Source organism: Staurois parvus, unplaced genomic scaffold, assembly GCF_062004578.1.
Source record: "Staurois parvus isolate SC_StPar_1 unplaced genomic scaffold, SC_StPar_1.0 ptg000401l, whole genome shotgun sequence".
In the NCBI taxonomy this organism is placed as follows: Eukaryota; Metazoa; Chordata; class Amphibia; order Anura; family Ranidae; genus Staurois; species Staurois parvus.
In genome coordinates, this window is record NW_028318197.1 from 111,461 (window position 1) to 126,163 (window position 14,703).

Below are 14,703 nucleotides of genomic sequence, written 5' to 3' on the forward strand. Positions count from 1 at the left end.
CTCTAACAATACACAACTCTCTCAAGAATGAATGGTAATGTATCCAACACATCCATGTACTGTTACAGCACTGCATGGAAAACACAAAACTAGGAATGTAATCTACACGTCTACCAGCCAAATGCTACATTCAGAAAAAATAAACCTCTGCTAACAACAACAGTATTTGCTACCAACTGGTCAATCTTCATTAAAACGGAACTTCACTCTCAATCAACACTGACTATTTTTAATCCTTATGCTGTTAGCATTAGTAAATAGATAGGAAAGTATTTGCATTCCTTTAGTTACTTCCTGTTTTTTTTTTGCTTAGGCAAATTACATCATACATTCCAGGTACCTTAGGGAGGGGAGGAGGGGTTTTCTTAGCTAAGCACCCCCCCCCACCTGCATGCATGAGCTAAGGGCAGTTGGATTCCAGGAAGTAAATGCTGCATGAATCATCTGCCCTTACTCAAGATGGCCCCAGCCAGAAACACTAGGGGGGGGGGGGGGTAAAGTGATTTTTCAGCAAAATAAAATATTGCAGACATGAATGGATTGGTGAATTTGCTTTAAATATTAAAAATGAATTAAACAGCGTTTTTAGCTTGTGGTGCTCAGTTGCAGCGTAGTTGCGCTTTAAAACATCAACTTAACCTAATAAAGATGCAGTGGATGATATTGGTGTCTTTTTTGTGTCTATGCCTTCCTTTATATCTGGGCTAATTGAGTTAGAACTGTGGTCTACGAAAAGTTAATGAGTCTTGTGTGTACCCTGAATAAGAGACTGTCCGGTTTACTTTATTACAAGACAGACGGCACTCATAGCTGAAACATAACTACTCAGTCGACTAAATGATAGATAGATAGATAGATAGATAGATAGATAGATAAATAGATTTTTTAGGTGACCCTGTTGCTTTCTAGATTAAATAAAGCTGAAAGGAACCTGCATTAGGAGATAATAAGCTTTTTCATAGATGGTGTGTTGAACATTCGCCCTCTTCCAGAACTCTGCTGCTATCTAATGCTTCTGTAAGCGTGGAACAGTGTGTCCCACCACTGACCGCTATGTTTCCTCCCACTGACCCCTACATCCCTATTATGTTCTTTAGTAACAAACTGCAGTTGACTGGAGGAACCCAGAATTTGGACGTGTTGGACAACTAAAGCATTTCAAATTTATTTTGTCAAGGAAGTCACAGGCTCACTTTAATTTAGTAATACTGATTTTGACCACTCACCAAGTAAGCTAGTTATCAACCCTCTAACTAGCAAGAATATGGTAAGCAGTGCTCTTTGATAAATGTAGTCCTATGCCCAGCTTTCTTCAAAAAGCACAGATCAAACAAAAGGCATTCTGAATTAATTAACAAAAACTTTTCCTTTTATGTGTGAAACATTTGAAGGTTTGTTTTCAGGAAGATGAAAGTAAAATGGAATGTTTGACCAGACTGTCCAATCTGCCTTTACTTACTTCCCTTTTAAACAAGCAGTAGCTTCTAATAGCTGAACAAATGCTTGTCTACTTGGCCCTTATGGAAATATTTGCTGCTTTCAATGTATTTCAGAAATACACCATTGGTGTTGACCTTTGTAACATACATAACTGATGATGTACCCTTGGAAAGTCAAACACATTTCAGAATCTTTTATTACTCATACAAGGCTCCTTTGGTTCAATGGTGCTGGAATTTGTCAGTAAACAGCATGAGGGGGATTGCTATTAAGGTCAGCAGGAGGTAGATGACTCAGTTACCTACAACACTCTTACAATTGTCATGTTTTTCAACAAAGAACAGAGCGGAGCTTTGTGTTCAATTTACACAAGTAAGATCTAGGGGTGCTGTGGATTCGAAACGGCTCAGATACCCACTTTGTCATGTAACATGCGATTGTAAATGGTGGGCTAATACATAAATATTATAAGTGGTGGCTAATAAAGAGGTGTATTATTATTATTATACAGGATTTATATAGCGCCAACAGTTTGCTCAGCGCTTTACAATATAACGGGAGACAATAGAGCAACTATACAGTTCAATGCAAGAGGGATAGGAGGGCCCTGCTCCTGGGAGCTTACAATCTAAGAGGGAGGGGCTGGTGGTACAAAAAGGTAATAACTGTGGGGGAGGTGTACTGCAGAAACCTGTACTGATGAAGTACGGAGGCTGCCAGTGCTGACATGGTCTTAAAAACACTAGTTTCCTAGCTGGCATGTTCCTCTAGTGGTGTATGAGGCACAGGATCTGTCCTGACTTCATCAGATCTGCATGCTTATTCTCATACAGCATCTCTAAGTACTGAAGCTGGAGACAGCAATTAGCACTTACAGAAGGGGTAAGTTACATGAGGCAAGTTACACCGAACTTTAGATGCTATATTTACACACTGCAATTACTGTACTTGTATACAAAGTTGTACTAAAGTGAACCTGTGTTCACTTTGAAATTGTGCATTTTAAAGGCACTGCAATATGAAAGCAGTCTAAATATAACAATCATCAATCTTTACAAAAAGGTATTTCATAGTCACAGTTCCACCCCCTAGAGAACAACATTCACATCTATTGATCAGTGGACATTATTCCTGGGAGAATATATACCAATTATTGATAAGTAGATCATACCCCAGTTATTGACTGGTTCTCGCCGGTATCTCACCTGGCTGACATTGGCTGCCATTGGCCAGACAGGCGCCCCAGGTGAGGAGTGGAAGTTTCAGGAGAAGAAGTAACTCAGCCTCACCATCCTCTTGAATCTGCTGACTTTCAGTGCCCACTCATTCAGCCTGGCTGCACCCCCACTGTCCAGGTCCAGGGGGTCTGACCAGGAGCAGGAGGAGCCACCGCCACTACCGCAGCACTTCATAGCCACTATGGGCCATGAAGAAACGAAGCCAGAGGAAAAGCTGCAGGGGTCAGGCAGGACTTCCCTCAGCAAGCTGAGGAACATGGGCCACTTCATGCACCCGAAAACTGCCCCTGAAATCAACTCCTCCACGTGCACACACATAAGAAGTGTGCACTACCCCGGACCATCAGATTGTGGGTGGGAGTGGTTGAGGGGCGCTGTGCCAACACTAGAGATCTGCCATTCCACTCACTACTCATCCACCCCCACAGGGGACTACAACTAACAAAAAAACCCGATTCCCCAGCAAGTGGCTGGAGCTTTGGATTTTACCACCCCCTCTATCCTGGCACCCTAAGGCGGCTGCCTAAGATGCCTTATGCTGGTGCCGACCCTGCTCAGAATCTCCTGGCCAGGCTTTTCTTCCTCCACAGGAATGAATGAAGATTCTTCCATAAAGCCTGGCCAGAAGATTCTGCAGCAATGGTTAATCAGCTTTCAGCTTGTCATTGAAGCAATAATGACAGTTAATCTTTTAAAAAAAAAAAGGTATTCAAATGTCACAGTCAAATGTAACTTCCAACGCAGTTTTGAAAAAAAGGACACATCTTGCTAGTTGGTACAATTTTCCATTCTAAGGTATATGATGGGTCATGTGACAGTTGTTCCACTGCCACTTTAACTGTTCAATGTTGTGCAACATGCCTCTAAATGAAGCAAAAACAGTAAGTTGCAAAGTGTTAAATGAAACAATTCCTACTTTCTCTCCTATTTTTACCACAATAACATCTAGTAAGCACAAATAATTGAGGTTCGCGAATAAAAGGTGGTGGACAACAAATTGTTTCCTGTGTGGCCCACAGTGACTACATTCTAGTTGACATGCTGTTAATGAAGCTATGAAAGATGAGAGCTGGAATCTGACTATTTTACTAAAGAAAACGCAGAGACTTTCCTCCCCCCCTAATCTTTCTAGGTGGTAACAAGGTCATTCACACCTTTGGTGTCACTTGTATAAAACCCGCTCTGAAAATGTCTATGATAAAATCACACGTTTCTTCACACTGGCTTCTTTAATTTAAAGCAGTTACAAAAGGTAGCTCAAAATTTCACTTTACAGAGAAGAGATAGATGGAAAATATGGACATATTTGATCACATTAATTGAATGAAATACTTCAAGGCCAACAACACCTAAACTGATTATTTCATTTTGTGTGAGTGCTGACAACTTGATGCACAAGTTGGTTACTTATAACGCTTTTATATTGCAAATGCAAAATCTCCTTACCAGGATTACCTTCTTTTCCCACTTGCTATTTAACCCACCAGCTCCACCCTAAATCTGAAATCTTACCTAAAGCTGGCCATAGAAATTCGGCCAGTTCAATGGGACTGGCTGAATTTCGATCTATCTATGGCCATTTCTAGCTATCTACTCCTGTTGAATGGGAATGTTGGAAAACGTTTGTCGATCAGCAGCTGCAACTGCTTATCAGTGTAATCTGACTGTAGGACTCCTCTGCTTACAATAGCACAGCGGGGAGGATTTCTTCTTCCACCTCACTTGTGTGGATGGGGGAATCGTTTTTTTAAAACAAGTCATCTATGGTCAGCCTTAGAGTCCTCACTGGTCAGGTAAAAAATTGGAAGTAGGAACTTATTTCTTGTATATGCAAAAGGAATGCTTTTAAATATAGCTAAAGCCAAGACATCTTTTTTTCCATTTTGGATACAGTGTGGAAGAGTTAGATCTATCAGGTTTTTTCTATATTTGTGCCCCTGCTAAGGAGATTCAATCTCTTGTCTTGTCCACAGAAAATTATACGAAATCCGTATTTTTACAGTGGTCACTGGAATAGGGGGAAATTTTCCCATGGGGACCTTGTTCCAGTGACAACTAGCTAAAGGGGGACTTCCACCTCGTTTGGTTAGACTTCTCACTTCTTGTTGTGTCTTTGGTGCAAGAAGTGCAGAAATAATCTGTTTAACAAGACATAGACAGCCAAACAAACACTGACAGCAGTCGTAATCATTCCATACTCTATCCAAAAAACGAAAAAATATTTTTGGTTTTAGTTATACTTTAAATCACAAATTTACCATTTCAATGCTCTCATTTTTATGAGTAAAAATGTACAGATTGGCTTACTTGATTTCTGATCTGGTTACTGGCTGCTGGTGTCAGGTATTTATGTTCCAGGTACCAGGCTCGTTCATTGTAGATCAACTTGGTTGCATATAGAAGGCAGAACTGAAACATAAAACCAGGTAAGATGAGAAAATGATTTACATGCACATGAACATATTACTATATCCCATGAGTGCTCAACCTGTGGCCCTCCAGCTGTTGCAGAACTACAAGTCCCATTTGCCATTGCAAGCTGCTGACAGTTACAAGCATGACTCCCAAAGGCAGAGGAATGATGGGAATTGTAGTTCCGCAACAGCTGGAGAGCCACAGGTTGAGCACCCTGCTACCATTTAGAATCTTAGATAACAGAGCCTATGTTTCTATTTTGCACATGCACAATGAATAAAAACTCCAGAAACCCCAGTTTTCATGCACATGAGCTGTATTCTGGCACCTAGAAGCCCCAGGTGTTGGGCACAGCTGCTACAACAAATATATGACTAGATATGGCTGCATGCAATTTTGAATGTAAATAGGTAGCATATGCTGCTTCAACAAATATATGACTAGATATGGCTGCACGCAATTTTGAACGTAAATATGTATCCCTGGACACATTCTGCATCCAGAAGCGTGCATCCCTGCACATACGCAAGTTTATGCTAGGAGTTGTATATACCTGTGTAGAGTCTATTCCTGTAATTCATTCATGTGACTCCCAGACTGCAAAAATGCAGCCATATTTTACAATATATGCCCTATATTCCTGTGTGCATAAGCTACATAAGCAGAGGACACACAGCATGACAAGATTGACGCTTTTGTATATAAAGTTATTTAAACAAATGCATTATAATATCTACAAATGCCTTTACTTAAAATTGTGCACACTTATGAAATAATGGGAACCAAGGATAAACAATACTATAAATAGTTTACCATTGAAATCTTTACCACTTGACCTGTTTGGCATTAGGTGAAAATTATACCTGTTCTTAAAAAAAACTTTCAGCCGATCCCAATGTACATAGTGGGTAACAGTATCTTTACATATATCTTTCCTCCTATTTTATGTATGCTCATGCTTTCTAATATACTCTTGTTATTTCTTTACTTAAGGAGATGTATGGTTAAAGCTTTTTTGACCTTAATTCTCATGTGGGTCAAAGAAGTGCACTTATTTATGCACTTCTGTGACCAAAGTTTGACACACCACAGCCCATTGCTCCATTAATTCAGTGGGCACTGAAGTCAGTTATAAATTACACTTGCATATTTTCAAATTGTGAAGAAGGAGAGAAGATCCCTTGCCTGCTGCCACGGGAAGGGGGTCCAGGAAGAAGAGGCTGCAGATGCTGAAACGTGTTACACGTTCCACCCTAAAAACGGGTAGAGCATGTAACATGTTCTGAAGGTGAATTTATTCTTTAACTGCAGTCACCTGTTACATTTGTTCTTTAACCTCCCTGGCGGTATTCCAGAGTGTAGCTCGGGATAAAATGTCAGTACCAAAAGCAGTAACCCCAAGCTACACTCGGGCTTACCATGCAGCGCTGCATAGGGATTCCCTGCAGAGCTTACCTTGTCCTGCGCTCCCGCGATGTGTCCCCGGCCATCTCCTCCGGCTGATGCCGGCATCCGGCTTCTGTGTTTCGGTCCCTGTGACGTTGGGACGTACAGGCGCCGCCCCCGGCGGCGGGAAATTTTTAAATTTTTAAAAATTTCATTTTTTTCCAAACAAATTTTACATAGTAAAACATTGCTGTTTCAACCCATTTCACATACATGTTGTCCCTACTGCTTTGTCCTGTGCCCTGCCTGCATTTTGACTGTTCTTTCTGCCTGGAAACTGTGAAATGTCCATGGCGTCCAAAAAGTGTCCCTTTACGTCAAAAGCGGTTTTAGACAAGCTAGGGAACAGTGATAGTAAATCAGAACCACTTGCAGAATTGAGTGATAATGTTTCGTTGGGAAATTCGTCATCAGACACTGAAAACGATTTTGCGACTTTGCTCAGTGATGTGCGAACTTGGCGCTCTATTTCAAATTTCAGTGTTTTTGGTTTGATTATATTATTGAATTAAATGTATTATTATTATATTATTATTTTTTATGATTATTTATTAAATTATAATTTATGATTTCGTGTTTCAAATTTTATCATACCCGGGATGTTTAATAGACTCTTGTTCGGACAGATTTCAGTGAGTTATTCCCTAAATATTACAGCCTACAATAAAAAAACTACATGTTTCTGTGCAAAATAATGGTACCGCTTTCAGCACCAAAAATCTGAAATAATCATACCGCCAGGGAGGTTAATGAAAATTAAACCTACCCCACCTATTCATTATGAAAAACAAGAAAAGGCAATGCAACTGAAATCTCCTAGGGTCATTTTGAGTATTCTTTTCTTTATCAAACATGTTTTATTGATAAGATAGTGGTCTTATCATAAAGCATTGACTAAGACATCACTGTTAACGTAATCAAAGTCAAGGACATAAGTCATCAAATAAGGGTTCACAATAAATAACAGAGCAATAGAGATTAATTAAGGGAGGAACCATGGCAGAAGAAGATTGGAGTATTCATTATCATAATCTGAAAGCACCACTAATATATCAGTTAACCAAACAGTAGGAGAGTTCGCTTACACACAAGTGTCTGGAAGTGCCAGCCACTGGTCCCAAATTTTGCTGTATTTGGTGGGGCAGCCCTTATGGACATGTATGGGGTTTTTTCTATATGGGAAGGTAGCATCGACTTCATGAACCTATTGCTGGAACTTAAGGGGAAGTGCCTGCATCCAAAAGTGGGCAATCAGTTTCCTGGCCACAAGAGTACTTCATGCAAAAAAAAAAGGGTCCTATATTTATCAGCATCAGGGTCAGGAAACAAACCTAGGAGATATAGTTTCAGGTCTAGGGTTAGAGGCAAGCCTATTTTATCATGTAGGAACTGCACCAGTTGTGGCCAGTATGTCAGAGCGCCTGGACAATCCCACAACAGATGAGTATTCTTTTCTTTTTACTTTTCTTTTATTTTCTGCTGGGAGTGGCTTGAAACCAGCATGGGGATCTAAACTTCAGTGTGGATTTGAAGCAGATTGCCAACAGTCCTTTTCGGTAGTACAGTACCAAAAGATGGTTGTTATCACAGATTTAATAGCGTGGCCTGCCTTTTCGTCAAGTTGTGTTTCAGGTATACAAGATAGATCACAAGACTCAACAAGGTCATAAATAATGACCAGTTGGAGTTTATTGATCTGACATTACAGAGTGCTGCTGTAATGGAACTTTTATGGATAACGAATTTGGTTTATGAATTCTTGAACCCTGCTTGCAGGAATATTTCTCATCTTGTCAATTCCCTCTTATATTGTTTTGCTACTCTGCAACATTCACTAATGACAGTGGCACTTCATGAAAAACTGCTTTAGAAGAAATCATCAAGGAATATTGATTTTTAGCACTTCCTATACAGCCTTTTGTATGCATTTTGGAAAATCCCAAAAGAGTAAGGTGATCTGGCAGGACAGGCTAGGACCATGAGATGTGCTGAGTCTGTATATTTTAGAGTAGAATTCATTTAGGATTAACATTGGATTCTAAAGGACAGATTTGTATTGGAAAAGTCCTGCTGAGATCATTGATAAGGAAAACAGGGAAACCTTTTCACAGCCAACATTAGTTAGATGTTAAGTTAATTAATATGTAGATTTCAAGTGAGGCACCAGCAGCATGGTCAAAAGGAAAGGATTATTGTTATTTCTAAAAAAAAACTGCTCTTTTTCTGCAACTTTGCAGTTTTTTTTCTAAACCAACAAAGATGGAAATTAGTGCTAAGTACAGTGGTTGGTGGTAAAGGAGCTTTCAAGGTGGTACCTACAGTAAAGTGATTAATGAGGTGAGTGATCTAAAGGCACATAGAAAGGTCTGGTCTTTAACCTCCCTAGCGGTATGATTATGTCAATATTTCTGTGCTCAAAGCGGTACATTTTTTGCATGGAAATATGGCGTTTTTTTATTGTAGGCCTGTAATTTTTAGGAATAACTCACTGAAATCTGTCCAAACAAGAATCTAGTAAACATCCCGGGTAGGATAAAATTTGAAACACGAAATCATAAATTATAATATAATAATCATAAAAAATAATAATATAATAATCATAAAAAATAATAATATAATAATAAAATTAATTCAATAATATAATCAAACCAAAAACACTGAAATTTGAAATATAGCGCCAAGTTCGCACATCACTGAGCTTAGTCGTAAAATCGTTTTCAGTGTCTGATGACGAGTTTCCCCACAAATCATTATCACTCAGTTCTGCAAGTGATTCTAATTTACTATCGCTGTTCTCTAGCTGGTCTAAAACTGCTTTTGACATAAAGGGACGCTTTTTGGACGCCATGGACTTTTCTCAGTTTCAAGGCAGAAAGAACAGTAAAAATGCAGGCAGGGCACAGGACAAAGCACTAGGGAATAAAATGTATGTGAAATGGTTTGATACAGTAATGTTTTACTATGTGATTTTAGTGTATTTAGTGAATGTCACCTTTTAAAATTTTTAAATTTCCCGACGGTTCCGGCCCCCGTACGTCCCGACGCTCGCAGGGAACGGAATATGGATGCCGGCATTGGCCGGAGGAGATGGCCGGGGATGCTGCAGGGGGAGCACAGGACAAGGTAAGTGCAAGAGGGAATCCCAGAGCAATGCTGCAGGGTAATCCCAAGTGTAACTCGTGGTTACCGCTTTTGGTACTGAAAGTTAACCCCCGAGCTACACTCGGGAATACCGCCAGGGAGGTTAATTATTCTGTATTTTGGTCTTGTTCTCTATAAATATTCACTAAACATATTCCATTCTCTGTGAGCACGTGAATCGTGGAAAGTAGTTTTTGCAGAGTACTCAGTGGAGTATTGCTATATACATTATACAGTAATTAAACATGTATCAAAATGAAATGTGTTAAGGCCTGTACACATAAGAAAATCGGATCGATTGGTCGATAATCTGTTCATTAGTATAGTGCTTTCAACAGCCGATTCCAACTGTTCAGATAAAAAAAACAAAGGTGTTTGCAGTATGCCTTTCAATCACATTTTTTATTTTACCATCAGTAGTTTTTTTGTAGATAGTAGAGCAGTGATTACCTATCATACTGGAGTTTTACTTTGTCTATTTGAAAGTGTGGAGAAATAAAAACCGAGAGGGTGGTTTGACATGAAGGGGAAACCAGGCCAATACAATATCCTTCTTCTAAAAAATCTGAATGGTAATGGTCCTAGTTATAATTATGCTATGGGTGGGTGGGTTGGAAACATCTACAATCAGCTTATCTAGGGAGAAACAACTGAGAATAGCTGAAAGAAAACCAAACAGAACAGATTCTTCTTTCCTGAGTCTGGTTAGCTGTAGATGTCTATTGCGGACTGAAGCAACCAATAGACACGAACATTGTCACCAGATCCAGCTGAAATTCATAACAAGACCTGACACTCTGGAAAATTTTGTCTATTACAACAAACTGACAGCACAGATTACAGTAAATAACTCTTAATGCATATCAGAAGTTTTTATTCGGGTACAGATTTTCTCATATAGCATACTGAGGACCAGTATAGTAATAAAAAAATGGGATCAAGAGAACAGAGGCAGGATGACAAACTAGAAGGAAAGTTCAAGAGTAATGTTAGAAAGTATTATTTTACTGAAAGAGCAGTAGATGCTTAGGACTGTCTTTTTGCAGAAGTAGTAAGTCAATCATCAGAAAGTTAATTAATATATGATTTGGATAAACAAAGGCCTATCTTATGACAAAAGTTACAAATGTGGGCAGACTAGATGGACAGCTTGGTTTTCTTCTTCTGTCAGTCTTCTATGTTTCTATATTTTAGCTGGGATTAATATGCTGGCATATGTGATTGGCAGTTAGAGGCATTGGACACAATAAAGATTGGTTTTCATTAAAAAAAAATGCTAATTTTCAAAAAGATTGTATTGTTATATTATTCTATTTTTTATACAAAATTTTGTGTTTTTTTTAAAGCTTTCTACAAATTGTTAACAGTGCTGCAGTATGATTAGTTTGTTACCTTGTGGGTGGCAGGGTTACTTTCATAGGGAAAACATTTTAAAGTATTGCAAAACTTGCTTGAAAGTCATTTTTGATGTGACTTTCTCATCTTACATGCTTTATGTACATTACTTTCATTATGGTTTTACATATGTAGAATCGTAAATTCTTCTACTGGTGGCTGTCTTTGATTTTTAGGCAATTACTCAGCATCTCTTCTGAATGATTACAGAGAACAAATCCACAATATGTTTGTTTCAACTGACAGACTTGTACTGGGAGGAAGAGAGTTAGTAACACAGTCGCTGTGCAGCAATACTAAGCAGGAAACAGCCTGCAGTTTTAATGAGCAAATATTGCTGCTGCTGCCACGTAGACATATAGTCAGTTGCAATAGAAATAAAAATTTAAATATTAACACTCATTGATAAGATTATTTTATAACAAGCTGTTCCCATTCACAAAGACATAACATATAGAGAAAAAAAAAAAGACAATGATTCTTTTTTATGTTTAATAAATGAACAATACATTTACTGACTGTCTTCCAATCTACCTTGATACCATCTGAAATGTGAGATCTATTCCTTCATCTACATGTTCATTATGTAAGCTGGCTGCAGGATATTTTTTCATATTTTAGAAATTTAGTTGAGAAGAGGAACTTTTTTTTCCTTAAATTTCTAGCTGCCTGGCTTGCATACTGATCTACTGGCTTTAATATACTCAGAGACATTGATACAAGACAAGTATGTGAATGAGGAAGGTCAGAGGAATTTGCTTACTCTAGTTTCAAGTTTAACTGAAGCAAAAGGACTTCCAGGCAACAATAATTTTCAAGAGTGGTCAGCAGTGGTTCTGCATGCCCTCAGAACAGGTTTGGCTAACAGAGGAAGTGCCCTGCACATCAAAAATAGCCTTAGCCATATGCAGTATACGGCTCTATACATCATCAGTTTACTGTATGTGTACCAAAAGCCTCCACATCATCATATTTAACAAATGTCCAACAGACTACAAGTAACTAAGTCTTTATTACACTGAATACATACTTCAGTAACATAGCTTCTGCAATGTTTTTTCTGCTTTACGGGAGTACATAAAATAGTTATCTGTTGGGCAGATATATGAGGTGTGTCCAAAATATAATCTGAATGAAGTTCCTATGCTCGAGAAGGGCACTGTGAAGGTGAAAGCTGGCCAAAGTCACTTGGGGTGGGGTGCCAAGTATACATTAGAACACTGATCAGTTTCATTCCAGCCCTGTCAGTGGAGACATTCTTATTTTGTGACACCCTGTTCAAGTGCTTTGTATTAAGAAAAATGCAAGCGAGTTTGGAACAGCAGTATGTGATAATATTTTGTGTGAAACTGGGTAAAAGTGCATTGGAAACTAGTGAGGAAAGCTTATGGAGGAACTGCGCTATCATCTACACAAGTGCACCGATGGGCACAAGGCCTTCAAGGAAGGACGAGAAGGTGTTAAAGACGAACAACGATCAGGACACCTCTCTTTGTCAAAAACAGTTCAGAATGTGGATGCAGTGAGATCTGTTCTCAACCGTGACTGACAGCTCACTATTAGAATGATTACAGAGGAAATGGGAATTACCATTTGTGACTCAGGTTTTGAACATGAGAAAAGTGTGTGCAAAACTTGTTCCAAAGATCTTGTCACCTGATCAGAATTAACACCGTTAACTCATTTGCCAAGACCTGATGGCCCAGTTGGAAAGAAAGCCTGATTTTTTCAGTCGAGTGATCACAGGAGATGAATGCTGGGTGTTTGAGTACAATCCTGAGACAATGAAACAAAAGTTCAGAATGGCACACACCCACGTCACCTCGCCCCAAGAAAACTTGAATGAACAAAAGTCAAATCAATAGTCATTGGTTTTGGGTTTTTTTTATTCATGTGGAATTGATTATAAGGAATTTGTACCTACTGGTCAGACTGTGAATCGTACACTACCTGGAAGTTCTTGATTGCTTGAGACAGGTTTTCCTGAGATCAGCTCAACTTGGATCCTTCATCACAACAACACACAGTGCTTTGGCTGTCAGACAGTTTTTGGCTGAAAAACACATCACAGTGCTTCCCAATCCACCCTACAACCCCAACTTGGTACTGTGCGACTTTTTCATAGTCCCAATAATCAAGGAGGGTTTGAAAGGACATTATATTGGTAGTTTGGTTAACGTCCAAAGAGACAGTACGCAGGCTTGGAACGTCATCCCACTTGAAGATTTCCAGGGATGCTATGAAGAATGGAAAAGTCGCTGGGAGCGTTGTATACACTCACAATGTTCAATTGTAAAATTTTTCAATAAAAGAATTTTTAAAATATCATTCTCATTACTTTCTGGACAGACCTTTAAGTATTTTCAAGAAACACATTCACTATAGAACTAAGAAATAAAAATTTATGTCTGATTACATGCATCATACCACAGACCATGATTTAATTACAGACAACTCAAATACTAAAAGGTTGAAAGAAGACTTTAAAACAAAAAAAAGTGCTCCTAAAAACTGCAAATGGCAATTACCAGCCCATTTCTCAAGGCAAAGTTCGTCTTGACAAAGAGGACATAGGTGTGCTTGAAATATGCATTGGGGATTGCGGTTTACATTAAAAGTGCTATATCTTAAAAGGAGTGATGGCCTTTCCTACTGCTGGGTCTCTAGCGGCACCAGCAATGGCCATGCACACTGCAACTTTGGAGGCAGGAGGTCTGTGTGCTTGACGGATACATCTTTTGTTTTAAAGTGAGTCAAAAGGCATGATTTTTTTTTTTTATAAGAAACATGACTATACTTACCTGCTGTGTGTAGTGGTTTTGTAAAGAAACCCAGATTCTCCTCTTCTCAGGTCCCCCGGTAGCACTCCTGGCTCGTCCCTCCTGTTGGGTGCCCCCACAGCAAGCAGCTTGCTATGACGGCACCCGCTGCCATTCACAACTCTCCCTCTCTCTCATCTCATTGGCTCACATGCTGTGATTTACAGCAGCAGCAGCCAATGGGGAGAGTGAATCCTGGGATAGCCGAGACTCTAGTGTAATGAAAGGAAGAACTTCCTGCACTAGGAATGGGACCCTATTATACAAGCTTCTGACACAAACCTCTTTACCAAAAATGAGTGAATACACATAAATATAAAGTGCAGCGCTACCCCTAAAATTACTATATGAATAAATATAAAGTGCAACCTAACTGTGCAAAAATTATCAGGGCTCTAAATAATGCCACACGGTACTAAACCTACGTGCAAAATGTGCAATTACATTAAAATGCAACACGTGTAATCCCAAATGGGAATATAAAGTGAAAAAATAGTGACAATCACTAAAGCAAAATCACTGCAAACATCTATTATATAAAAATAAGTCCATAAGGAAAATATAGTGTCCAAATACAACATAAGAGACTCTCAAGCTTCATGCACGTGATCACAAGTGTCCACACTGTGTGAATCCAAACAATAGCTGTAGTGGCCCCTCACCTCCTTGACAAGACCCCACAAGGTCAGCTTGCTTTAAAAAACAGGACACCACTCTGATGACTCACTGGGTCCTCCCCCGCCTCTTACACTCTCTCAGCAGCCTCCTCCTCGGTTCATATATAGACAAAAGCTCACATAGTGTAATAC

At 39.2% G+C, this 14,703-nt stretch overlaps 1 protein-coding gene across 1 annotated transcript in view; it reads right to left on the minus strand.

Annotated features, from left to right (window-relative positions):
• Positions 1–14,703, minus strand: part of ACOXL (acyl-CoA oxidase like) — a 443,136-nt gene that overhangs the window by 42,936 nt on the left and 385,497 nt on the right. The window contains exon 18 of the mRNA XM_089686494.1: positions 4,986–5,087. Within this exon, the coding sequence (XP_089542620.1) occupies positions 4,986–5,087 (102 nt within the window). The remainder of the gene's footprint in view (positions 1–4,985; positions 5,088–14,703) is intronic.